At 54.2% G+C, this 24,580-nt stretch overlaps 1 protein-coding gene across 1 annotated transcript; it reads left to right on the top strand.

Moving 5' to 3' along the window:
- Positions 1-1,534: 1,534 nt before the first annotated feature.
- PADI6 (peptidyl arginine deiminase 6) lies at positions 1,535-24,161 on the top strand. The gene is made up of 16 exons (XM_030876908.2): positions 1,535-1,626; positions 2,346-2,529; positions 4,231-4,303; positions 7,172-7,236; positions 7,740-7,851; positions 8,658-8,783; positions 12,353-12,531; positions 12,783-12,886; positions 16,855-16,966; positions 18,629-18,736; positions 18,939-19,093; positions 19,803-19,959; positions 20,054-20,177; positions 21,279-21,349; positions 22,451-22,612; positions 23,777-24,161. The coding sequence occupies exons 1-16, from the start codon at positions 1,535-1,537 to the stop codon at positions 24,008-24,010; spliced, it is 2,058 nt and encodes a 685-aa protein (XP_030732768.1). The 3' UTR covers positions 24,011-24,161.
- The last annotated feature ends 419 nt before the right edge of the window (positions 24,162-24,580 follow it).

Here is a 24,580-nt window from a genome sequence, read left to right as displayed (position 1 = left end):
CGACTTATGTCCCCCAGGCAGTTACACACAGGTTACTCATCACAGCATCGTATGCCAGGGCAAAAGACTGAACACAAACGCTTATATATGATTGTACAGCCTTCCTCAGAATACTACACAGCCGTAAAAAAGGCTCAGGATGCTTTTTACCTGCTGATACGAAGAACTTCTCTCTGAGTTATAAATACAATGAAGTGAACAAAGCGAGGTACGGAACACCATGCAGCATATATATTACCATTTATGTAAATGCAAGAAAGGGGGGAGGAGATAGGTTCACGTTGGCCTGGTGACGCATAACATTTATTTGGAAAGACTTAGAAGAACCTGATGCCTCTGGCTGCCTGCACGTAAGGGAACTGAGTGGGTGAGAGACAGGAGGAGGGAAACTGTTGCTAAGCCCCTTTTGAACTTGGACCCATGAATGTCATAGCTATTCATGAATAACTATAAGCCACACTTAAAACATAAAATGAACAGTTTTAAAGTTAGCTGGTAAGCCTCGTGGGCTGGAACAGGTGTTCTCATTTCTTTGCTCAGTGAACTCAGCAGAGATGGGGAGCAGCTGGTGACGCACTCAGCGGGGCTCTTTCATCCATTCATTCCACCAATACCTGCCCGGCCCCTGCTGGGAGCTGGTGACACAGCTATGGTCAAGGATCCCCCTAATCACCTGGGGAGGGGGCGGGCAGCTTCCTGGACCACACCCCAGGAATTTGCAACTTTAAGAAGTCCCCAGGGCTTCCCTGGTGGCGCAGTGGTTGAGAGTCCACCTGCCGATTCAGGGGACACGGGTTCGTGCCCCGGTCTGGGAAGATCCCACAGGCCGCGGAGCGGCTGGGCCCGTGAGCCATGGCCGCTGAGCCGGCGCGTCCGGAGTCTGTGCTCGCAGCGGGAGAGGCCACAACAGTGAGAGGCCCGCGTACCGCAAAAAAAAAAAAAAAAAAAAAAAGAAGCCTCCATCACCGGATCATTTTTGCAACCACCAGAGTACTGAGAACCACTGGTCCAGCACTTTGTGCCTTACCTCATCAATTTCCAAGAAACACACACCTTAGAATCCAGGCCCCAGAACCTAGAGGTGCTGCCACGTGCCCCCCTCCTGACCACTGCCCCATGCACCCCCCTACAGATATTTGCTCCTAACAGCTTCCAGCTGAGTTAAGCCTCCAGCGCCATGGCCAGGTTGACCAGTCCCAGGCACCAGCTTCCCAGAGCCCCTCTTGCTCCCAGCTGGAGGCTGGAGGCGTAGGCAGCCAGCCTCAGCCTCCGAGGGTCTGCAGGCACTAGGTGCTTCATAAATTCGTGATGCGCGGACTCTGACCCCAGCTGCTCCTCGGCACCTCCCTTCTTCCCAGCAAACCTGCATGGAGAAAATCAGTTACACTTGGGTAGCTGCTTAACAAGGGGGCGGGCTGGAGAGGCCCTGAGCCCATAAGAGGGCAGGGCGATGGGGGAGCCCCGGGGTCATCCGAGGCTACTGTGTGAGGGCTGCTGAGCAGGTCTGGGGGCGGTCAGCTTGGAGGGCTGTGCCATGTCCTTCCAGAGCACTGTCCATCTGTCCTTGGACAGCCCTGCCCATGCCATTTGTGTGCAGGGCATGGAAATCTACTTGGATGTCAATGGGTGAGGAGCTGGGGACGGGGCCGGGCTGGCGCCTCGTTGCCCTCCTGAGGCTGCCCTTGGATTATGTGGGAGTTGGGGGTTACCGCCATTCTCCGTATATTACCCTGTTGTCCTGCCTCATCTCAGGGAGCCTAGTTTGGGTCTTTAAGGGCCCCCCAGTCCTGCTTCTGCCCCTCATGGGCTGTGGGGCCGTTGAAGCAAGAGCCTTGCCCCTTCTTGGTCCCCTTACATGTGAAATGGGGGTGAGGTTGGCTCCCAGCGCAGCCGTGAGGATTGAGTGAGGGAGGCTCCCGTAAGCTGGAGCTTCGGTGGGGAGGTGACTCACGAGTCCATGTCTTCCCCAGGTCACGGCACAGACCTCCGAATGTTTTTCCCCTGTAGGGATCCCTTGTGGCTGAGACAAGTGGCTCTCCCCACCTTGGAAGTCAGGAGTTTATAAATAAGATGTATTGATAGCTTGGTAACTTCTAGAGTGTCAGTGGGAGGATGGGGTCTGGGCTGGAGCTTGTCGGAGGGGGGACATGGGGGTCCTTGGAGCAGGGAATGGTGAGAGTAAGGCTGAAGTTGTGTTAGGACCCCAAAACTGCCCTGACCATAAGTTAGGGTGTCTCAGCACCTGAGAGGCTGGCGGGGGCACTCCCCTCCACACCAGCTGCACTCTAGGCCGAGAAGGTGAGGCTCTTGTGCCCCAACTTCTATCTCCTTGCCGGGCTACCTAGGTGTGCCCCGCAGCAGTGCGAGTCCTTCACCGTCGATAGCTCTCCGGGAGTCATGGTCCAAATCTATAGCACAGACCCAGTAAAGATCGGGGAGGAGGCTGCCATGAACCGGTGGCCCCTGTCACATCCCACGAACGTGCTGGTGGGGATGACATCCCCAAGCTCTGCCAACGACAAGGGCAAGGTAGGTCCTGGGGGGAAGATGAGGGGGACTCCCCCAGGAGATGGAGCTAACACGACCCCTGGGGTCTCCCTTCTAACAGCTGACGTTTCCTGAGCTCTGAGTCTATGAGAAATTCAGTGCCAAACGTTTTGCACATCTGACCTTAGTGCTTGCAGCAAACCTGTGAGGTGGGCGCTCCGTGACCCCATTTTACAGACGAAGAAACTGAGGCACTGAGTGAGGGACGTGCTCTGCCCAAGCCAGTAATCAGCTGAACAGGGATGCAAGCTCAAGCATGTCTGTCTCCTCCATACGTGCTTCTGACCAGGACACCAGCTTCCAAATTAGCTGCTTTTGAAGTCTGGCTTAAAAGGTTTCAGCAGCAGAACTCAAACGGGCTTTTTGGCTAAGACTGATCTCCCAGCCTCTTGATGAACCTCAAGAGCCGCGCTGAGTTCAACGCTGAGCTCTAGGTATCATGAGCTGAATTTCCAGAGGCTGGCATTACCTCCTTTTACATAACAAGAAACAGAGCTAGAGAGACCCCTGTAAACCTAAATAGCATAACTACCGTGGGACAGGTCCGGGATCTAAGCCCAAGTCCGTGCCCTTTCCCCTGGGCAGGCTGTCACCCTAACAGAGCCCCTGTGAGGGAGAGGTGCCCTTCCACCTCGTAAAACAGGCTCATCAGAGTCTGAGTGGTTAGTGGTGGTTCTGAGTGATTAGAACCACTTGATGTCCAGGCCACACTCTCTGCCAATCAAATCAAGCTCTGGGGCTTCACGGCTCCCAGGCGGCTCCAATGTGAAGCTGAGGGTGAGAACAGCTGAGGAAGCACTTTCAGGACCAGGGGACTCGTGTTGGCAGAACTTTCTGGAGCGTAGTTAGCAGAGGACTAAGCGGGGCTGACTGAGGGCAGCACACCCCTCTCTACACTGTGCGCAGGGCAGGCAACTCCCTAACAGGCAGGTGGTACACTTAGGTAAGACTGAGCATCTCACAGATAAGGGTGGAGGCTGTGATGAGGCCCAGCTGAGCCTAGAGGAGCTGAGACGTGTTCTCTGCCCAGGGCTCAGCCTCCAGCACCATCGACAGTGAGATGCTTACTCCTGGCCCCAGCTAATGGCTAGTTCCATGGTTCGTGGTGAAGGCCTATGGTCAAGGCCAGTGGCTGAAAGGCAGGTCCTTGTCTAAAGACTCCTCTGGAAGCAGAGCTTGGTGTGGGGCACAGGAAAGACTATTCCGCCCCAGTGTCCTGCTTCCTTTTGGGCAGCTTAACCCATTGGAGGCCCCACATCCTCATGACCCATCTCATGGGGCAACAGGTAGGGTCCCAGGAGGGGCAGGTAGAGTGGGGAGGATGTATCGTGTGACTTAAAGCTTGACCTCTAGAGCTGGACAGCCAAGACTGTAAATTCTATGCCACCCCTTTTTCTGGCTGAATGATTTAGTCCCTCGATCTCTCTGCCCTTGGGGGTAGAGCCCACCTGGATGGGTTGTTGTGAGGCCTCGGTGTGGAAGGGCCTGGAGGGTCACAGCTTGTTATACACGGGGGTTATTACAGTACGGTGACTGTACTGGCTCACAGCAAGGCACCGGAAGCTCAGAAACTGTAACTCAAGACCAAGGTCAAACGGCCAGACACAGGTACATGGCTCAGGGTCCTGCTCTGGCCCCCCTGCCCTCTAGTGCTCCCATGGGTGCTGGGTGCTGTCTCCACAGGTTTCGGTCTCCTACTACCAGCACAATGAGGATGTGCCCATGGCCACAGCTGTGCTGTACCTCACGAGCATTGGTGAGTGTCCTCCCAGCCCTGGAGAGAAGGGGTGGGCTTTGCAGAGGCCAGAGGAGCTGAAGGGGGCTCTCCCTGTAATGAGATGCCTCCCGTGGGTCACAGATGGATTCACACAGTACCCATTCCCATGGTCCCTCAAAGCTCACTGCTGACCTCATCCTCTGACCAGAACAGAGGCCATCGGCACCCCATGTGTTCACGTCATCCACCTACCTGTGTCAGGGTCCTACATTCCGCTTCCTCTGTTGCAATGGATGACGTGTCTGGTCCCAAGTTAATCTTAACCATACCAGACTCTTTCCCCTCTCATTCAATAACATTCCTTCAGCAGTTCTTACTGATGTAGGAAGCCACTACCCCTCCTGCCCTCCTCTTTAGATTGTTCCAGAACAAACTATATCTATTCCCTTAATAGGAACAAGTTATTATGCCTATTCTCTCTTTTTTTTTTTTTTTTGCGGTATGCGGGCCTCTCACTGTTGTGGCCTCTCCCGCTGCGGAGCACAGGCTCCGGACATGCAGGCTCAGCGGCCATGGCTCACGGGCCCAGCCGCTCCGCGGCATGTGGGGTCTTCCCGGACCGGGGCACCAACCCGTGTTCCCTGCATCGGCAGGTGGACTCTCAACCACTGCACCACCAGGGAAGCCCTATGCCTATTATCTTAAGGAACCAGCTTTAATGTCTGTTCTTAGACCTGATTCTATGTTGTCTTCAAACTCCACTCCCCCACCTCTCTGCATCCTTAGTTTTTCCTCACTTTCCCTTGAACCTGCTCAGACCAGACCCCTACCACCAATGCTGTCCTCATCGAACCCCCGAACACCTTCTACTGCACTCAGTTCAGTGGTCTATTCTCTTCCTCTTCCTGGACCTGTCCTCAGTGTTCACGACACTGGTGGTCCTTTCTTGAGCCACTTAGGGACCCTGCGCTCGGCTTTGCCCCTCTGCAGCTGGCCTTTCCTTCTCAGATCCCTGTGCTGGATCCTTTGGCCACACCCCCCGACCCCGCCTGTCAGTGCAGTGCTGCCGGGCTCAGGCAGCCGGTCACGTGGCTCTGCACACAGCCCACAGGTGACTCACAAAACTCTCTAGCCCAGCATCGCCCATAAACTTGGGGGGTCTACTCACCAACATAGCTTCCTGAGTGTCTGACCAATGTCTCAAACCTTTCTTTGTAATAACAGGTAACATTTGTTGAATACTTAGAGTGACGGGCAGTTTTCCTATATGTCAAACCAGATCAAATTACCCTAGGAGAGTGTTTCAGAGAAAGCGATATGCAATTTTCAGATCAACATTTCTTCTTTTAATTTTATTTATCTATTTTGTTGGCCCTACCCTGCTGGCACGTGGGATCTTAGTTCCCTGACCAGGGATCAAACCGGCGCCCGTGCATGGGAAACGTGGAGTCTGAACCAAACTTAATACACCCCAAATTGAACTGATTCCCTCTACCCCCAAGCGCCTCTTTCCTAGTCGTCTCCCACATCGTGCTAGAAGCTCCATCCTTCCAGCTGGTCAGGCCCAAGCCCTTGGTGTCGCCCTTACTTTCCTCTTAGCCCGTGTTGATCATGAATCTTGTCGGTGGTGCCTTAAGTCTAGCTCGAATCCAGCCACCAGCCACTCCCAAAGCTCTCAGCCTGGTCCGAGGCACGGTCATCTCTGCCTGGGTCACCGACAGGTCCCTAGTGCGGTTCCCTCCTCCATCCTTGATCCTCTACAGGTCCAGTCTCAATTCGGCCCCCAGAGAGGCACCTCTCTAAAAGGCTATCAGATAACGTCTCTCCCAGTCAAAGCCTCCTACCGCTTGCCCACCCTCAGATTAAAGCTGGCATCACCGTTACCTACACAACCTACCTCAGCTGGCCCCTACGCTACCTCTAACCCACGGCCTCTTTCTCTTCGTTTGTTCATCCTGTTCTAGGCACACTGGCCTCTCTGACCCTTGAAGTTCCCACCATGCACTTCCTATTCTAATTGCTTTTACCCCAGATACTAATACGGGTCACTCTCTTGCCTCCTGCAGGTCTCTGTTCACACTTAGAAGACTTTTCTGATCCAAAACTGAGACCCCCCTCCGCCCCCTTGTTCCCTGCGGCATTTTACCATCAGACAGAATATGTATTTCACTTATTTCCTCGCCCCTTGCCACTGGCGCATGTGTGCATGGGTACGCGCACATACATCCTAAGCTCAAAGGAGACAGGGCCTGTCCTGCGCGCTGCTGTATCCCCAGGACCTAGAACAGTGCCTGCTTGGTGACGGGCATCCTTGCCAGGTGCTGAGTGGACAGCAGTAAACGAGGTCTTTTCCCTTGGCCCTGACATTCCAGTTGAGAAATAGCACGCTGAATGTCAAGAGTTATGAACAAAAATACGACCGGGGTGAAGCCACGCGGTGGTCAGCAGGGTGGGGAGTGGTGGAAGGTGGGATGTAAAGACCCAGAAGGAGCCTCTGTGGTGATGCTTGGGCAGAAGCCTAGATCCTCAAGCTCTAAAGGGGCTGGAATCGCCGTGTATTGAGCCCTGGCTGTGTCCTAGGGGGCCACGAGCTCTCCCAGAGGCTGGGGAGGAGGGCCTTCCACGTAGGAATCACCTGGGAAGAAGCCAAGAGGCACAAGTGGCCTCGTGACCACAGTGAGCTTGTGTTGTGGCCTCCCAGGAGGTTGGGGGAGATACAGGAATACCTGGGCCTCTCCAGGCTTGCTCACGAGACACTGCCTCTGAGGAAATTTCTTCCAAGCCGGCAGCATGCCCAAAGGCTGGAGGACCCTGATACCAGCCTTAGGCAACCCTGGGGACTTACCTACAGCTCCAAGGCTGCATCCAGCTGGTCTAGACGGTTGAGGCCTCTCCCTCCTGTTGCAGAGCTCTCCCTGGACGTGGATGTCTACCGCAGTGGGCACTTCGAGACCAATGACAAGCAGGCTAAGGTGAGGCTGCCGGGGATGGGAAGCAGGCCAGGCGCCCAGGAGCCAGATCTGGCCCACAGACTCCATTTGGCCTTCAGAGTGTCAAGTGGCTACAATACAGATCAGCACTGATGACGTCAATTTCTAGCTCTTCCAAAAGATTAGAATGTCTGGTGGCACTAGTCTCCCATCTTAGCCTGGTCGTGTAACCAACAAGGCCGGAGGGTCAGCTGCCCCCTTCAGATGGGACATGTCTCCTCCAGTTTGCCCCAGACCCCTCCTCCCCTGACACTGAGCAAAGGTAGGAAACTGGTAACCCACATCTAGATCTCCGCCTTCCTCTCAGCCCGCTTACCTGATGTTACTGTCCTGTCCCTGTAGGTACTTGAGTGGGCAAACTCTGATCTAGAGGTCCCTGTCGCCCTGGAGAAAGGCTTGACTCTGCCCCTATGTGGAGTAGCATCTGCAAAGCCAAGGACTTAACCTGGCTTCTGCCTGAACCAACATTCCTGTCTTCTTTACAGAAAAACTGGGTCTGGGGCCCCAAGGGCTGGGGTGCTATCCTTCTTGTGAACTGCAGCCCTGCTGACGCACACCAGCTCGTGGACAGGAAGAGCAAGGTGTTCTCTACAGAGGGTGAGAACTGGCCGCTGACCAAGGACCATCACCCACTTTCCTCCCTGGGCTCTGCCTCCCCTGGGGCTTCACTGCTCCACCCCTCAGCAAACCCAGATTCCAGGCTGATGTCCCTGCTCTGGGCCCATCAAGTCTCTTTTCAACGGCTTGAAAGCGTGTAACTGGGCAGAAAGGGGCCCCTTGGCAAGAACATGGGCTCTGATGTCAGGTAACAAACAGTTACTTCCTGGCCATGAACTTGAGTATGTTAACTTCCCTGGTCTTGTTTTGCCATCTGTAAAATGGGGATGATAAAACGGACATCACAGGTGGTTGAGAAGACTAAATGAAGACACACAAGGGGTAGGCGAGACCCTTCCTAAAAACACTCTTGTAGCCTGGGGCAGGACCCTGAGTGTCCTAGCCAAAGCCCTCTTGGATCTGGTCCTGACCTGTGGTCTGGACGTAGATTCCAGGTCCCAGCAGTAGAATGGGATTTCCTGGTTCACACCAAGGCTGGGAGGGAACGCCTGCTGAACTGACCATGCCAGGCCCTGTTCCAGGTGTTTGTGGGGACCATCTACCCCTTACAACTGATGGGGTAGATGCCACCCTCACTCAGAGTGGGCCCCAGCCACGGCAAGTTGCCTGTAGCCATATGTACAGCACGTAGCAGAGACAATGATGCAGGCCTAGGCCAGAGCGGGAGGCACAGGGTCCTCGGTGCTCCAGGATACAAGCCCCTCCACCCCGACCCTACTGCTCCCTCCATCCCTGGAGCGCTGGCCCCCAGAAGCCCCTGAATCTTTGCCTTGTCTTTTGCTCAGAAACAAAGAGTCTGTCCCAGATGATACTGAGAGTTCAGGGACCCAGCTGCATTTTACAGAAATGCCGGGTGGTTCTCCACACCTCCAAGGAAGAGTCGGAGAAGGCAAGAGTCTACCGGCCACAAAGTGAGTGTTTCTCCACATGCCAGGGCCAGTTGTGGCCACACCTGCTCCCAGCAGGGTCCCCGTCAGAAGCCAGCTGGGGACCGAGAGCAACAGGTCAGGGTCTATTACAGCCGGACTTGTGTCCCTGGGATCTCTGGCTGCCACCTTCACCATGGAGTAAGTCTATACACGTGGGTGAGTCATTGTACCTCCAAGCCACTTTCCCCAGTGGGGGCGATGATCGTGCCTCTCCTACAGGACTTTCATAGCTGGATGAAGAGAGGTGGGCATTAGATGAAATGGTGGCTATAGCCTTGTATAGATTAATGTCTTCTCCCGAGTATTCCTGCCAGGCGAATCCATCTGTTTCTTAACCGAGACTTGGCTGTGTTAGGTTTTGAGAATTCAGAGGCTGGGAGGCCAGAGTGGCAGCTATGCTAGCACATCCAGCCCAGGTACCACACAGCCCAGGTACCATGTGGCAGGCAGATGGCATGTCCCTGTTCTACAGATGAAAGCGGGGAGGGCCGCTGGCTTAAACAGTGGATGTGCCCAACTCCAGCAAAATACCCTTCAACAGACAAGTGTTTGGATTTCCCTAAACGGGTTCAGTATTCAGTGCCTCTCAATTAAGATTTAACTCTTTGCTACTTTCTTTAAAAGCCAAGATTAGCTTCAGCTGGGCGACTGGGGAGCATGTGGTTTGCGGTGGGCCACCTCTGTGTCCAGCGTGGGGGAGCGTGCCGCAGCTCCCTCCTTGCCCACGTTCGGGGGCCTCAGCTCCGAGGCAGCTGTTCCCTCTCTTCTGCAGACCTAGGTCACAGCTGGATTGGAAGTGACCTGGGACTAGCAGAAAAGGCAGCCCAGGTTGTATGTGGTCCTTTGACATGTGGGCTAGAAATGAGCCTTAGAAACTGTGGCTCTAGGCCTGGTTCAGGCCATGAGGGCTGTTCTGGTCCTATGAAGCCCACTATGTCCAGGCAGCTCTGAGGTGGGCTGGGCTGGCTGGGCCTTGGACCCTGCTCAGGAGGCCAGGGATGTGTGTACCCGCCCAAGATGCCATACTTCAGGCTACCTACCTGCCTTCTGAAGTATTCAAAAATTTAGGGCAGGGCAACACAGCACACTGTGTTAACATATCCTCCAGGTGAAGCTGAGTTGAGCTGAAGTTGGAGAGCCATAGTCTAAAAGATGGAGCAAAGGAATTTAAGAAATTTCTGGAGAAATTGAAAGCCAGAGCATAAGGTTCGAGGAAAAAAAGGAAAACACTTGCATGAAAGCAGTGATCAACTATGACCAGTGCTGTTGAGTGACTAAGATGCCCAGATAAGTGGGAAAGTTGGTTTTCAAAGCTGGTCATTAGTGACCTTGATAAGAATAGTGGGGATAAAAAGAACAGTGGGGATAAACAAGAGTAGGGAGTTCCCTGGAGGTCCAGTGGCTAGGACTCAGCACTTTCACTGCGGTGGCCCAGCTTCAATCCCTGAGGGAACTAAGATCCCACAAGTTGCGCAGTGCAGCCAAAAAAAAAGACTAAAATGGGCAGGCACAGCGACCATAGACCATGGAAGGAGTCTGCCGTAAAGGGGAGTATGTGGCGGTGATAACTGGGTGGGGCACGGGGTGGGGGTGGGGAACAGTGTCTGAAGATGGTAGAACACAGCATATCCATGTGCAGATGGGATCCATCCAACAGGGGTGGTGAAATAGATTCAGGAGAAAATTATAGGAATGGATACACAGTACTCAGAATATGGGCAGAGGGAGAGTTAATGGCCACAAAATAGTGTTTCCAAGTACAGCGGAGGCCCCCTCTGAGGTTTGATCATATCCTAAAAGATCTTTCTTTTAGGAAAGATCTAAAAAGATCTAGAAAGTGTGGCTTTCTCCAGCTGCTTGAATGCCAGGGTTGAGGTCTTGGTGTGGGAGCTGACGGCGTGTGCAGGGTAGTGGGTCAGGTAATGGGTCTTGGAACGTGAGGAGGGTGCAAAGGCGAGTGAGGGTGGAGGGTGGGAATCGGCCGTGTAGAAAGGTTTGGGGCTGGGATGAGACTGTAGATGAGCTGGAAAGACTGAAAGAAGAGACGCCGCATCTGTCTTGGAGGTGGTATCCGAGCCATGAGCCTTGACATTGACGTCTAAGATGATGCAGAACTCAAGTTCATTGAAATAAGGTCGCAGAAGCGGACTGGATGGTCTGGTCTATGGTGTAAATGGTACCCAGCAGCCTAGTGGTGGAGACAAGCCAGTTCTAGAACAATCCACAGAGGATGGAAAGGGTGGTAGTCAGGTACAGCGAGGAAGGGGGCAGGTGGTATTATCTGATAGCGTGTCCCTCAAAGGGACAGGATTCTTGAGGAATGAAGAGATGGTCTAGAAGTACCATTGAAGATCAAAGGGCACCTGTCCTACCTCTAAGCCCAGGGGCACATAGAAGGTAGAAGAAAGGAGCACAGTTCAAGGGAGAGTTTCCTCTGTGCCCCGGGGCTCCTGCTCTAGAAGGAGCAAAGCCCTCAAAGCCTAGGGCAGATGGACAGACAGCCGAGTTCCAAGCAGGGGCTTGGGGAGTGGAGGTGGTGGGAGCTCAGGTAAGCTGAGCGAAGGCAGAAAGGGCCTTCTGGGTAAAGGTGACTGTGTTGTGGCTGGGCCTCCTGGCCTCCTTTGCTGTATAGTGGGGGTGATCGTTACAGCACCTGCCCCAAAGGATGGTGAGGCCGCAAATGAGTCCGAGCCCCGACCCCAGGTGCCGGCGTGTAGTAAGTCCACAAGAAACGTTAACTGTGCCTAAGCGCAAGCGACTAGATACGAGAGAAGGCCCCCAGCAGCTGGAGGGAGACCAGGTGGTGGGCAGTCACTGTCCAGCCCCACAGCACGCCAAGCACGCCTCTTGCGAACCCTGGGCGGGGGCCCTGCAGGGACGCAAGGGGTGGTCATCTGGTCTCGCCCCCTCAAGGTCTGGCTCAGGGCAAGCGAGGAAGCCTCCAGGCAGACTAGAAGCAGGAGGCCGCCTAGGTACATCCCCAGCGCTGGGGCTGTCCAGCTGGCCCTGCCACACGCTAAGGCCAAGCCTGCAGCCAGCACCCCTAGCCCTTGCGACGAGGTTCTTCTGCAGAACCGCCTGGAGCCAGTCTGCGAGGCGAGCCACAGCCCCACTCGGGTGATCACTGTGTTGCAACCCAGAGCAAGAGGCCGGTGAAGCAGGCCAGGGCCCCAGCTTGTGTCGGACTTTTTGGGTGAGGCTTCCAAGCCTATCTCTGTACAGCTTCTCATCTTGAAGGCTTACGATATTCTCCCCAAGGCTGGCCAAAGCGTCGACCCACCATGAGCCTTCACCTCTTGAAGGCAGGTGTTTCTATCTGAGTCCCGGCGCCCGACAGGTCTTTGAAGAGTGAGTAACTGGCCCCCGTTTGTGAACAAACACCTGCTGTCCACTAAGCCCTAAACACCAGGAACCTAGGGGCCGAAAAGCCATCTTGGCCCCCGCTGTCCTGGGACTCCCGGCCCGACTTCTGACCTGAGGAACGTGCCATTGGGTGTGGTGATGGGCACCAGGCTCCTTCAGCAGGCGGTCTGTCCTTCTCTCCTTCCTAGAAGACGGCTCTAGCACCTTCGAGCTGGTGCTGGGGCCTGACCAGCACACCTACAACTTGGCCCCCGTCGAGGATGACTTGGAGGAAACCTTCTACGTTGAAGCCTTAGAGTTCCCATCCGCCAGCTTCTCGGGCTTGATTTCCTACTCGGCCTCCCTGGTGGAAGAGTCTCAAGACCTGGTACGTCCCCGGGTAGAAGAGCGGCCCTCAGAGCAGGGACTGTGGGGGAAGGGAGACCTGTCACACCTGGGCAGAAAATGGGAGCACGGTGGGTGGAGCTAGGGTGTCATGTCACCTTCGGGTAAGAGCCTGTAGAGGACAGGTAAGGGCGTGGAGGTGGGCTGGGCTGAGCAGCTCGAGGCCCGGTGGGGGGAGGGGGAGAAGGTGGACAGGGAACCAGGTCACCAGCAGCACCTCGTCTCACATCGCAGTCGATTCCAGAGACCGTGGTGTACAAAGACACCGTGGTGTTCCGGGTAGCTCCTTGCGTCTTTGTCTCCAGCACCCAGATGCCTCTAGAGGTATACCTGTGCAGGTAAGAAACCCTCCGGCTGCCTGGACCGAGTCTTTTCTATAACTGGCAGGCTCTCCTGTCTGTCGGCGGGGTGGGTAAAGATGATTAGACTTCTCACCAGGAATGTGAAATCCTTCCACCTGAGGCAGCCACCCAATGCTTGTTTGGATACTTACAAGGCTAGGGCTGGAGCCGTGACCACGGCAGTGCCCCTCTGGTCTTAAGGGGAGACAGACAAACAGCATGGTTTCAGGTAGGATCCAGGGCTATAAAGCCAGGTAAAAGGATGGAGGGGTAAGGATGAGATCGTTATAGGGACAGCAGGGAAGCCTGCAGAACCAGGAGAGAGCAGGCAGGAGGAGGGGGAGGGGCGACAGGACAAGGTGAGCAGGGCCTCAGCGTATTAGGGCGTAGCCTCCGGGACTGTAACGGACCCCCAGACAGTGGTTTAAAGTCAACTTTCTCCCACCTAGATGCCCACAGTGGCAGTCAGGGGCCCTGGTTCCTTTCAGGCTGTGATAATGCTTTCCCCTGGGGCGGCAGCTTCATCTTTATGATGGAGGCTGAGCACAGGCACTTCTGAGGTCCGGCCCCTAGGAAAGGGGAAGAACCAAAGTCCGGGCAAAGCCACCCATTTGTCGCTGCTGGAGTCTGGAAGGCTCCTGAATTGCTCTGCTCACGTGCCAATGGCCTGAAGAGGCGCAGGCCACACCTAACGGCAGGGAGGCCAGGAACGATCTCTAGCTATGCGGCTGGAGGAGGGGAGAAAAGACTCTGGCAGGTAAAACCCGTGGGAAACCATCCAGGGTTCTGCACAACCACTCCGGCCACGTGCAAAACCAGAGGTACAAATAAAAGGAACCAGTTCAGCCATTGCGATCACGTGGGCCAGACGCAGCCATGGCTCGGGCCGGGGCGGTGGGAGCGCAGTGGTTAGATTCAGGATTGCTTGGAAGGTAGGCTCCCCCGCCCCCAAGTTAGCTGAGGGATGGGATGCAAAGAAACAGGAGTGTGTCCCCTGGGTTTGGGGTATGCAACGAGATGAATGGTGGTGTCCCTGCCTGGGAGGGGGGGGTCAATTCGTGCTTTGGCTCTAGATACATAAAGCTAGAGACACCTGTTAAGTTTCTAAGTGTCTGGAGCTCAAGGGAAGGTCTGGCAGCTGGAGATGGGGGGGCCCTGGCACGTTGTGGGTATTCAGAGCCACAGGCCTAGCTGAGCTCAGAGGAGGAGGGAATATATTGGGAAGATGCCTGAGAAGTGAGCTCTAGAGCCGTCGAACCCTCGGCTCCAGACAAGAACCTAGCAAAGGAGCCTGAGAAGGAAGAAGTTCAGATGAAAACCAGGAGAGTGGAGACCCAGAGGTGAGGGGAGGGTGATACCTGGTAAGAGGCCAACCATGGGAAATTCCGAGGAGAATAAAGTGCCCACTGGGTTTGGCAAGATGGAGGCCACTGTGCAGAGCGTGATCCCAAGTGGTGGGTTTGAAAGTGCGGTGGGGTCACAATTGCGTCGAAGGAATGAATGGGAGGGGAGTACTCTGCAAAACGCCAGAGAAGTGGTCTGAAGGGGATTTGGGAAAGGGAAGGCTGTTTCTTAAGGGAGGCAAAGAATAATGCTAATGGATGTGATCCAGCAGAGAAGGGGGAAACTTGGTGGGGAAAAAGCGAACAGGTCACACTGGCCTTAATAGATAGGACAGCTCACCCACTTTGTAGGAGCAAATTGACTAGAGGAACTGTTAGTGGTAGGATGCTGTCTGGTGCTAAGGACCTGTTGAAGTTGCCAACTTAGAGAACCGTCACTGTGGTTTTTCTCCAACTATTTTTGGTAACGAGCTCTAGGGAAGAAGAAATGTAGAACTGAATCTAAGCAGGGTTGTAGTTTTGCCAGGCAGATAAGGCCAAGGGGAAGGATAAGGCTATAATTATTATGATGCATCACAGACTCAAAGTTAGATAAGGAGAAAAGAAAAGACATGGGGTGATGGGAATAAAAGCAGTTGAGGGCCAGGCATCACAGTGATATCAAGCTGCTGGCCCAGCGACCAAAGTGAGCAGGGAAGATGGAGGTGATGGAACTGGACAGTTGATCTTGGAGGTGGTGAGACCATTAGGATGGGAGGGTAGAAATAAGACCTTGTCAAGTCAAGGATCTGAAGAGGTCACGGTGGCCTGGCTGTAGCACCTCATGGCAAGGAGTACGTCCATCCCTCCTCCAGACTCAGTGGAGGGAAAGAAGAAAAATAGCTCTTCCACGGGAGGGCTGCTAGGAAGTTGGGTCCACAGAGGAATGCCAGGCTTCAGAATGAGAAGGTAAAAGGGAAGAGCTTGAGGGATTTTGCTGACAACTGATATCCAGGTATAAGATCTTTCTTGTCTTTTGTATCTGAAGACAGAAGTTCACTCACAGGAGGCATCTATTGAGACTCTGATCTTCTAAGACTCTCCCATAAGGGTGGTATTCAGGCACGGCTTGATCCAGCTTTGCCACAGATGGTGTACAAGACTGGGGCTACACTTCCTCCCCCAGCACACATCTCAGACTGTTTCAGACCTTATCAGGCTGGCCAGTTCCCTGCAGTCTTGTCTGTGTAGAATTGAAAAATAGGTTCTTTGGAACAGTAGCATGGAATAGCAATTCAAGCTTTGGACCTGGATTAGAATCCAAATTTTTCACACTTCCCAATGGTGACCTTGCTGGCATTCAACTCATGAGGACCTGTTGGTAAAATGGGTGGTCTCAACGTCAGCCCCAAACATCACTGTTTCTCTCCAACAAGGAATGGATGTGCACTGTGGACCTGTAAGCCTGGTGCTATACATGATGGCACTAAGACCTCAGGGCTCAAGACCCACCCCTGCCAACCATATGAATATGACAACCTTGCTGGCCATCTCAAGGGGGCACTAGGCTTCTTGGCTTCTCGGGAGAAAAGTACAGCCCCCTTGCGGTGAGAGGAGTCAGCCCTCTGGGTAGATCAAGGCAGGAGAGCCTGGGGGCATTTCCTAGATCACTGGGGCAGGGAGTGGAATGTGACCGCAGAGTAGGGACAAGCAGGGTCTTAGGACATGAGAGTGGAGACTGACACTAGTAATTTTAAAAAATTTTTATTGGAGTATAGTTGATCTACAATTTTGTGTTAGTTTTAGGTGTACAGCAAAGTGATTCAGTTATACATATATCCATTCTTTTCTAGATTCTTTTCCCGTATAGGTTATTACAGAATGTTGAGTAGAGTTCTCTGTGCTATACAGTAGGTCTTCATTAGTTATCTATTTTATTTATAGTAACATGTATATGTCAATCCCAATTTATCCCTCCTCCCCTTTCCCCCCTGGTAACCATAAGTTTGTTTTCTACAACCGTTGACTCTACTTCTGTTTTGTAAATAAGCTCATCTGTACCCTTTTTTTTTGAGTCCACATATAAGCGATATCACATGATATTTGTCTTTCTGTGTCTGACTTACTTCACTTAGTATGATAATCTCTAGGTCCATCCATGTTGCTGCAAATGGCATTGTTTCATTCTTTTTATGGCTGAGTACTATTCCATTGCATATATGCACCACATCTCCGTTAACCATTCGTCTGCTGATGGACATTTAAGTTGCTTCCATGACCTGGCTATTGTAAATAGTGCTGCAATGAACATTGGGGTGTATGTATCTTTTGAATTATGATCATAATTATGACCCATAATCATGGGTCTTATGGTAGTTCCGTTTTTAGTTTTTTAAGGAGACACTAGCAATTCTTGACCTGACTTTGCCATGAGCTAAACCAAGTGATTCCGGGCAAGGCACACCCTGAGCTTACCAATTGGTGCTCCATGAAGTGGGGGGACAGCAGCTCTGCTTACCTCATGTGCAGGGGCATCATCTCTCCTGACCAGGAGGAGGTTCCCCCTTCCCCTGTGACGGAGAGGTCATGACCAGCTGGGGAGCCTTGGAGGCCTTCCTAGAGCCGGCTTATCTCCCGTGGCAGAGAGCTGCAGGTCCAGGGCTTCGTGAACACAGTGATGGAGCTAAGCGAGAGGAGTAACATCCAGGTGGCATCTGTCTACGAGGACCCCAACCGCCTGGGCAGGTGGCTCCAGGTAACCCCCCACCTGTGGGGGAGGGGTGGGGGAGACACCATGTGCGGCACATACAACAAACTTCACCAGCTTCTGTTCAGGCTTCCAGCAGAGCTAAGACTAACCAGGGGCGGCTTTGTTCTTAGGAGGTCAGTGGTGGCTGAGATGAAATGACTTGCCCAAGTCCTAGCCACTAAGGGGTAACGCTTAGAGTCCCACCTCCTCCCATACCAAAACGTACACGTTCGAGACCACAGAGCACCTAACCCTAAGGCCCAGGTGTCTGAGGGGCTGATGCCTCCAGCTACAGGCTGGCAGGCCTGGGGCACTGCCCCAGGGTCCAGCTTGACCCTGGCTGAGCAGGAAGTGTCGAGCCCAGTCTTTTGAGGTCTGGTCTGTAGTCACAAATGACGAGGACCTAAGTAGTAGCGATGAAGGAGAAAGGGGCCGACTTCTGCCCTTGATCTTGCCGTGATAGAACTCTAAGTACCATGAAAGCAAGAAAATGATATGATCTAGTGAGTTACTAGATTTACCTTGGCGCTTTGCGTGGTCAGGAACGTCTTTAAACGTGGGAGGCAAGGAGCTGGCCATGCAAAGATTGGGGTTGGGGGTGGATTAGAAGTAGGAGCCCTTCAGGCACAGAAACAGCCGACTGAAGATCTACCACGTGAGGAACAGAAAAGCCGGTGTGGCCAGATCAGAGTGAACTACCGTCAGAGGTAGGTAAGAGCTAAATTATCTATCGGGGACCTTTTACACAAAGGTAAGGAAGAGAAGAAACCAATCCCAAGCAAGACAAGGGGAATTCCCTGGCAGTCCAGTGGTTAAGACTCTGTGCTCTCACCACCAAGGGCCCGGGTTTGATCCCTGATTGGGGAACTAAAAGCCCGCGAGCTGCGCTGGTGCAGCAAAAACAAAACCAAACAAGATGACGTTGAATGGTATGAATCAGGGGAGTTGAATGTTCTGAATTAGGTTTTTTTGATTTTGTTTTTTTTGCGGTACGCGGGCCTCTCACTGTTGTGGCCTCTCCCGTTGCGGAGCACAGGCTCCAGATGCGCAGGCCCAAGCGGCCATGGCTCACGGGCCCAGCTGCTCCGCGGCATGTGGAATCTTCCCGGATCGGGGCATGAACCCGCGTCCCCTGCATCGGCAGGTGGACTCTCAACCACTGCACCACCCGGGAAGCCCCTGACTTAGGTTTTAAAAAGAACCTCTGGCTGAGAAATAGAGCGCCAACCTTAGGAAGGGGCAGGAATAGAAGAGATGCTGATTGGAGGGCCTGACAGTCACATGGGGAAGAGGTGGTCTTCCCCAGGTGGCTTCCCCTGAATAGTACCAGAGAGGAGTCCACTCGGAACGTATTTTGGAAATAAAGCCAACAAGGCTTGTTCGTGGATTCGGTGCAGGGGACGAGTGGAGGAAGAATCTTAGGTGACTCATCAGGTTTTAAACCTGATGAACAGAAGGACAGGCCAGGGAAAATCCCCAAGAAGGGGGGGATGCCTGCGCAGGGTTTTGAGGGCTGAGCAGGAGGTGGCAGGAAGAAGGGGGTTCTCCCTGCACCTGCTCTCTGGAGGTGGCCCGTGTACAGGGAGCCCTTGTGGCTGGAAAACTGGATGCGGGAAAGCAGCTGATGGAGCAAGAGAAACTCACAACTTGTTTCCCTGTGTCCTCCAGGATGAGATGGCCTTCTGCTATACCCAGGCTCCCCACAAGACTATTTCCTTGGTCCTCGACACCCCTCGGCTCCCCAAGCTCGACGATTTCCCCATGAAATACTCACTGGTGGGGGCTCGGTTTGACTGATCTGAACTTGGTCCAACCTCTCAGGCCTGGTGCCTGCTGGAAGGGATGGGTGCCAGGGGAGAGGGCCCAGGTGGCCTCTGGGGGAAGGGGGTGTGGGAATCTACTGAGTCTGGAATGGGGTAAGACTGAGGCTTAACGCCTGTCCCTCCTAACACCCTGCCCCTGCTGGGTCTCCTTCCAGAGCCCTGGGGTTGGCTACATGACCCAACGCACCCAGGACCATACGGTGGCCAGCATAGATTCCATTGGGAACCTGATGGTGTCCCCACCTGTCAAGGCCCAAGGGAAAGAATACCCTCTAGGCAGGATCCTCATTGGCAGCAGCTTTTACCCCAGGTGAGGCAAGAGGCCAGGTAGTGGCCAGATGCCTTAAAACCAAAGGGAGGGACTCCTGTAGTTCACCTGGACCCACCTGATTCCCAGAGGACTCAGCAGGTCATCTGCTCTGGACCTTAAACCGTCAAGTCAGGACCTCTGAGTCTTTGATTCATGTAGGAGACTAGAGGTAGAAGAAGCAGACAAGCCACTCATTGAGTGGTGATTCCAGGGTTTAAATTGAAGCATGCTAAATCTGGTTGGCCTATTGACCCAACATGATGTTGCTGCCGCAAGACGTGTGGCTAGATTTCTCGGTGGCCGCTCATCTAAGTCCAGGAAATACTCGTGTCCCAGGGTTCAGTCTTTATCCAGAAGCCATTGGCTCAGTCCTGAGTTGAGCCAGAGTAAAGGATTCTTTTTAAAATTTCTATGGAGGTATAGTTGACTTCCAATGTGGTGTTAATTTCTGCTGTACAAAGTGACTCAGTTATACTTGTCTACATATTCTTTTTCATAGTCTTTTCCATTATGATTTCTCACAAGGTATTGAATATAGTTCCCTGTGCTCTACAGTGGTAAGGGATCCTTCATAACCACCCCAGCCCCTATGGACCAGCCAATGGGTAGAGCGGCCAGTTACCCGAAGGTAGCCTGGCACTCACCGAGTTGCTGGCAGCCCACCTGGGCCATGCCAGCTCACGGGCTGTTCTTTCCGTCTTCCCTTTAGCAAGGACTGCCGGAACCTGAGCAAGACCCTCCGGGACTTCCTCTATGCCCAGCAGGTCCAGGCCCCAGTGGAACTCTTCTCCGACTGGCTGATGACTGGCCATGCCTACGAGTTCATGTGCTTCATCCCTGCCCAGTACAAGGTGGAGGACAAAAAGGTCTGTGCTGGGGGCTGGAGAGGATGTCTCCCACCCTCTTCCAGAGACTTGAGGAAGGGAAGCTAGAATCTGACCCTAGTTCTTTGATTCCCAGGACTTCTGGCTGCTCCTGGCCAGCCCCAGCTCCTGCTACAAACTGTTCAAGGAGAAACAGAAGGAGGGCTATGGAGACGCACGTCTGTTTGAAGGGATTAGAAAAGATCAGCTCCTTTCTAATGGTAAGGGGACCCCCCCCCCCGCCTCCGCAACAGAGGGCAGCTCCCCGGTCCCAGATGTCCTTTCTAGAGAACCATCTCTACTTGGTTCCTCCTGATAGAAAAGGATCCTAGGGAAGCATAAAAGCATGAAATGTACCGTATTAGAACATCTTGTTCTCTTTCAGGGTAATTCTGGTGGTACTAGGACAGGACAGGCAGATCAGCCAGGAATCCTGGGGTGGCTGAGAGGCTGCCAGGATATATGCAAAGGGGAACTTAACACGTGGACGGCTCCACGCGGTGGGGGACAGACCAGATGTGACCAACACTGGTGTCTGGATGTCTTCGGGGAAGGTTGGGTTAAGTACCTGGGTGTTGGGACTTCAGGGTCTCCTGGTCACCCTGCAGGAAGACGTAAGTGGACAAGCAGAGATTGTGGGGCCTGGTGCCACAGCAGTTCTGTTCTAAACCTTCTGGAAACCTAGAAAGGGAGTGTGGGGGAGGGGGTGAAGTTCTCGACGTGTGGCCTGAGGACCACCAGCTTCAGTATCACCTGGGAGCTTGTGAGAAATGCAGAATTTCAGATCAACTTTTGAGGTGGGGCCCAGGATCGCATGGTTCTAGGAGGGCTTATGGAAGGCGACCTTGAGTATGAGCCACCTGTCACACACCAAAGACCTTGTGTTATCTCAGCTGATGGCCAAGTGGAGCAACTGAAGAACAAAGTTAAATAACCCGGGCAAGATCATACGTGGCCAGGTAGCCAGGCTGTACACAGAAGGCGTGGAGGCGCCCAGGTGAGTGGGGGCCGATAGCACTTGCTCACCTGGTCCAGGCTGCCCGCCTCAGACCCGATCCCAGGCTCCTCCCCTCCGACCCAGGACCGAGTGGCCGGTTGTGGCAGTGGAAGTCCTCCTGCGCTTTCATGGACCCTGCTGAGTCCCCACATGTGACGTTTGACCTAGAATGGGTCCCTGGAGGCCAGTCAGGCCACCCAGCGTCGTCACTGGCCAGAGAATATACCCAGTCATCTGTGCCCAGGACTGGAGTCTGCCCAGCCCTGGACCACATGGCCCACCCCCCTGGCCCACAGGCCTGCCCGCCCTCTCCTCCTTCCTACAGGGAGGGAGGCCAATACCATCAATCAACTTCTGGCTGATGAAAACATGAGGAAGCAGAACGCCTATGTGGAGGTAGGGGCCCAGGATTGGGGACCTTCTCCAAAAGGCAGGGGGAGGCAGGGACCGCCTTGGCAACGGGTCCCTAACTGAGCAATAACTGTGACCAAGCATCACACACGATACCTTACTCTAATCCTCAAAATAACCCTATGAAGTAAACCCACCTTGTCTATGAGGATAGCAAGGCTCAGAAGAAAGCCACCAGCCTGAGCCGATGAACTGGGGAACCAGGTTTGAACCCCAAGTCACCTAGTGTTGGACCCGAAGACAGGGCTCCCGACAGGAGACCTCCCCGACCCTGGCTTCTCTAGGAAGCTCTGGGCACCAGAGAACACACCAGGGCTTTCTCAACACTTCTGGGTGAAGCGGCCCTTCAGCTCAGAGTCAGAATCACCCAGCACCTCAGGTCCCTTAAAATGTGAATCACAGGCTGTGAGAAGCAGATTTTTCAGAAATTAAATACCTTCTAGCGGGGAAGCCACAGCCTGGAGAAAGGACGATGACAGGCCCAAGGTCACCCGTCAGCACAAAATCGCTTGGTCCGCTGAGTCCTTATGGCTCCCGGCCAAGGCAAGCTCTGTGCCCTGACCTTTGCTGAAACAGGGGAGGCCTCCGGGCACAGCAGGGTGGGCAGCAGCCAGGTGGGGGTCCAAACAGCATCTCTGAGCCCTGGTGACATGCACCGTGGGTGTGAGGTCATGAGCCCTATGTCAAGACCCAGGAGATGCTCAGGCATTGGGTCTTAGCTGGTCTGGGCAGGGAAGTGCCCCGCGAGTCCACTGCTGGTGTCCCTTCCTAAGGATGGGAGCAAGTGCCTGGCTTTGAGGACCTATTCTTGTCCTTGCCCAGGTGCCCCACTCTGGCCAGGACTGAGGGCTAAGGGGCCCCATGCTACTGCAGAATTAGGACTAGGGGCTGCCCTGGCGCTGATGAGCTGAGGGATCCTGGCCTCTCGAGACCAGGCCTTTGCTCTGAGCCCCGACTTCAGAGGGCCGGCCCCCCGCCCTGCACGGCTCCCCGCCTGCAGTCAGTGCCGAGGAGATGCAGCTGCTTCGGGCTGGCAGCCGGTACCCGACAAACTCGCTGCCCTCCCGGCCCTTTCCCGCCCCGCAGAAGTGCATCGACCTGAACCGCAGTATCCTGAAAAGGGAGCTGGGCCTGGAGGAGCAGGACATCATCGACATCCCGCAGCTCTTCTGCCTGGAGCATATCGCCAACATCCCCTCCAGCGAGCAGACCGAGAAACTCTACGCGAGGCCCTACTTCCCTGACCTGGTGAGGGGCGCAGGGTGCTGGCTGGGTGTCCCCGGGCTGGGGCTGGGGGCAGTCTGGCCGACTCTGGCCAGTCTCTTGACAGACACGGTGCTAGACTACGGAGGCGGGGCCCAGCAGACAGTGGCACCTGAGAGGAAGAGAGGTGAAAGCCCTTCTCTCCCCCAGTTAGAGAAGACCCCTCCAGGGAGCAGGTGGGCGGGGGCCCAGGCTGGACGACTTGCCAAACAGGGACCAACTTCAAGGGCCCACCTCACAGACGGGGACGCTGGGCTCCACCAGAGTGGAGGGGGTAAAGCTGTCTGCTGGCCATGAGACCATGGGCAAGCTCCCCGAGCCCATGAGACCATGGGCTCAGCTTCCTGTCCATGTATCTGGGCAGCACCCTGTTTAGAACAGGAACTGGGAATTTGGGGGTGTGGGTATATGCGAGACCCCTGCTAAGGCCAAGCCTTCCAACCGTGGCCTACATCTGACCTTTCTCTCACCACTGTGCCCCATCACGTAGGTGCTTAGAATGAATTGAGACACTTGGGCTCATCAATTCCTTAAACACTTGCAGGCCTCTTCTCTGAGCCCCAGGGACACAGGCCCTGCATGCAATCGCACGGGGTTCTTTTTTACAAGACCAGTGAGGCCCTCTGGGCATGCAGTAGGAGGCTACACAGGCCCTGGGAGTAGGGAGGTATGGGTAATGGTGGGAGAAGCTGCTTCTGAGGAAGAGATGCTAGAATTAAGACGTGAAAAATGGACAGAAGTCCAATGGCAAAGCCGGGCGTAGAGAGCATTCCAGAAGAGGTAGGCAAGATTATGGCACAAACAAGACCAGAAGGCCAGGACAAGAGAAATGCAGTAGAGGACGCAACAGGGAAGTTGGCAGACCTCAGCTGGGCAAGATTTTGGTTTTGCTATTGAGAAATATATCAGGAGTCATTGGAGGGTTAAGCAGAGTGGGGTGGAGTTTGCTCGGATGGATTGGCAATGTCTGTCTGAGCACAGGCTTGGAGAAGGGGTACCCTGTGCTTGTCTTTCCTGGTCTAGCCCAGCCACAGAGGCAGCTGGGTTTTCCCTTGCAATAAGCCCAGTGGCCTTCCTTCCTTAGAAGAGGGACAGGGGCCTTTCTTCCACGGCTCTGACCCCTGTTCATCCTAACTGCCTCTCTGACAGCTACAGATGATCGTGATGGGCCAGAACCTGGGCATCCCCAAGCCTTTTGGGCCCCAGATCAATGGTACCTGCTGCCTAGAGGAAAAGATCCGCCAGTTGCTAGAGCCCCTGGGATTCCAGTGCACCTTCATTAATGACTTTGACTGCTACCTGACTGAAATCGGAGACTTCTGCTCCTGTGCCAACATCCGCCGGGTGCCCTTTGCCTTCAAATGGTGGAGGATGGTGCCCTAGACCCACCTTAGCGCTGCCAGCCCTGCCCCAGCATGAATGGCCCACTATCACCACTCAACAGTGTCTGACCCTTGCCCTGCTCAGGGGCCTGGAGTCAGGGTACTACACCCCTTACTCACCCTGTCCACCCCCGTTCCTCAGCATTCAGTGGGGTGGCAATACTGGCAGCTTGAGCCCCTTGGAAAAAGATGGAAAATGGTCACTGAGAAGTTCCTGAATGTCCATTAAAGCTCTAGTCGTTCTCACTGCATTTTGGCCACGGCCTCCTCATTTCAGGGCAGGGGGTAATGGCTAAGGATGGAAAGCGGAGCAGCTGGGACACCTGTGGTCAGGCTGTCCCACTGGGAGGGGCAGGAGACCAGGCTACCATGGAGTTGCTGTCCCTTGTCTTCAAGGTCTTTGCGTGTAGTGGGAAGTGGTTGGGCTCCGATCACGCAAATTCTTCTCCAGTTCAAGCATCTGATGAGCTGGACGTAGGTGCTTGAGCTGAACGTGACAGACTCTAGGCTTGGGGAAGGGAGAGGACTTCCCCTCGGCCTGGTAGGAGCTGCAGGAGGCCAGGCCCGAAGA

This window comes from Globicephala melas, chromosome 1 (assembly GCF_963455315.2).
Source record: "Globicephala melas chromosome 1, mGloMel1.2, whole genome shotgun sequence".
Lineage (NCBI taxonomy): Eukaryota > Metazoa > Chordata > Mammalia > Artiodactyla > Delphinidae > Globicephala > Globicephala melas.
This window is presented reverse-complemented; position numbering and strand designations above follow the sequence as displayed.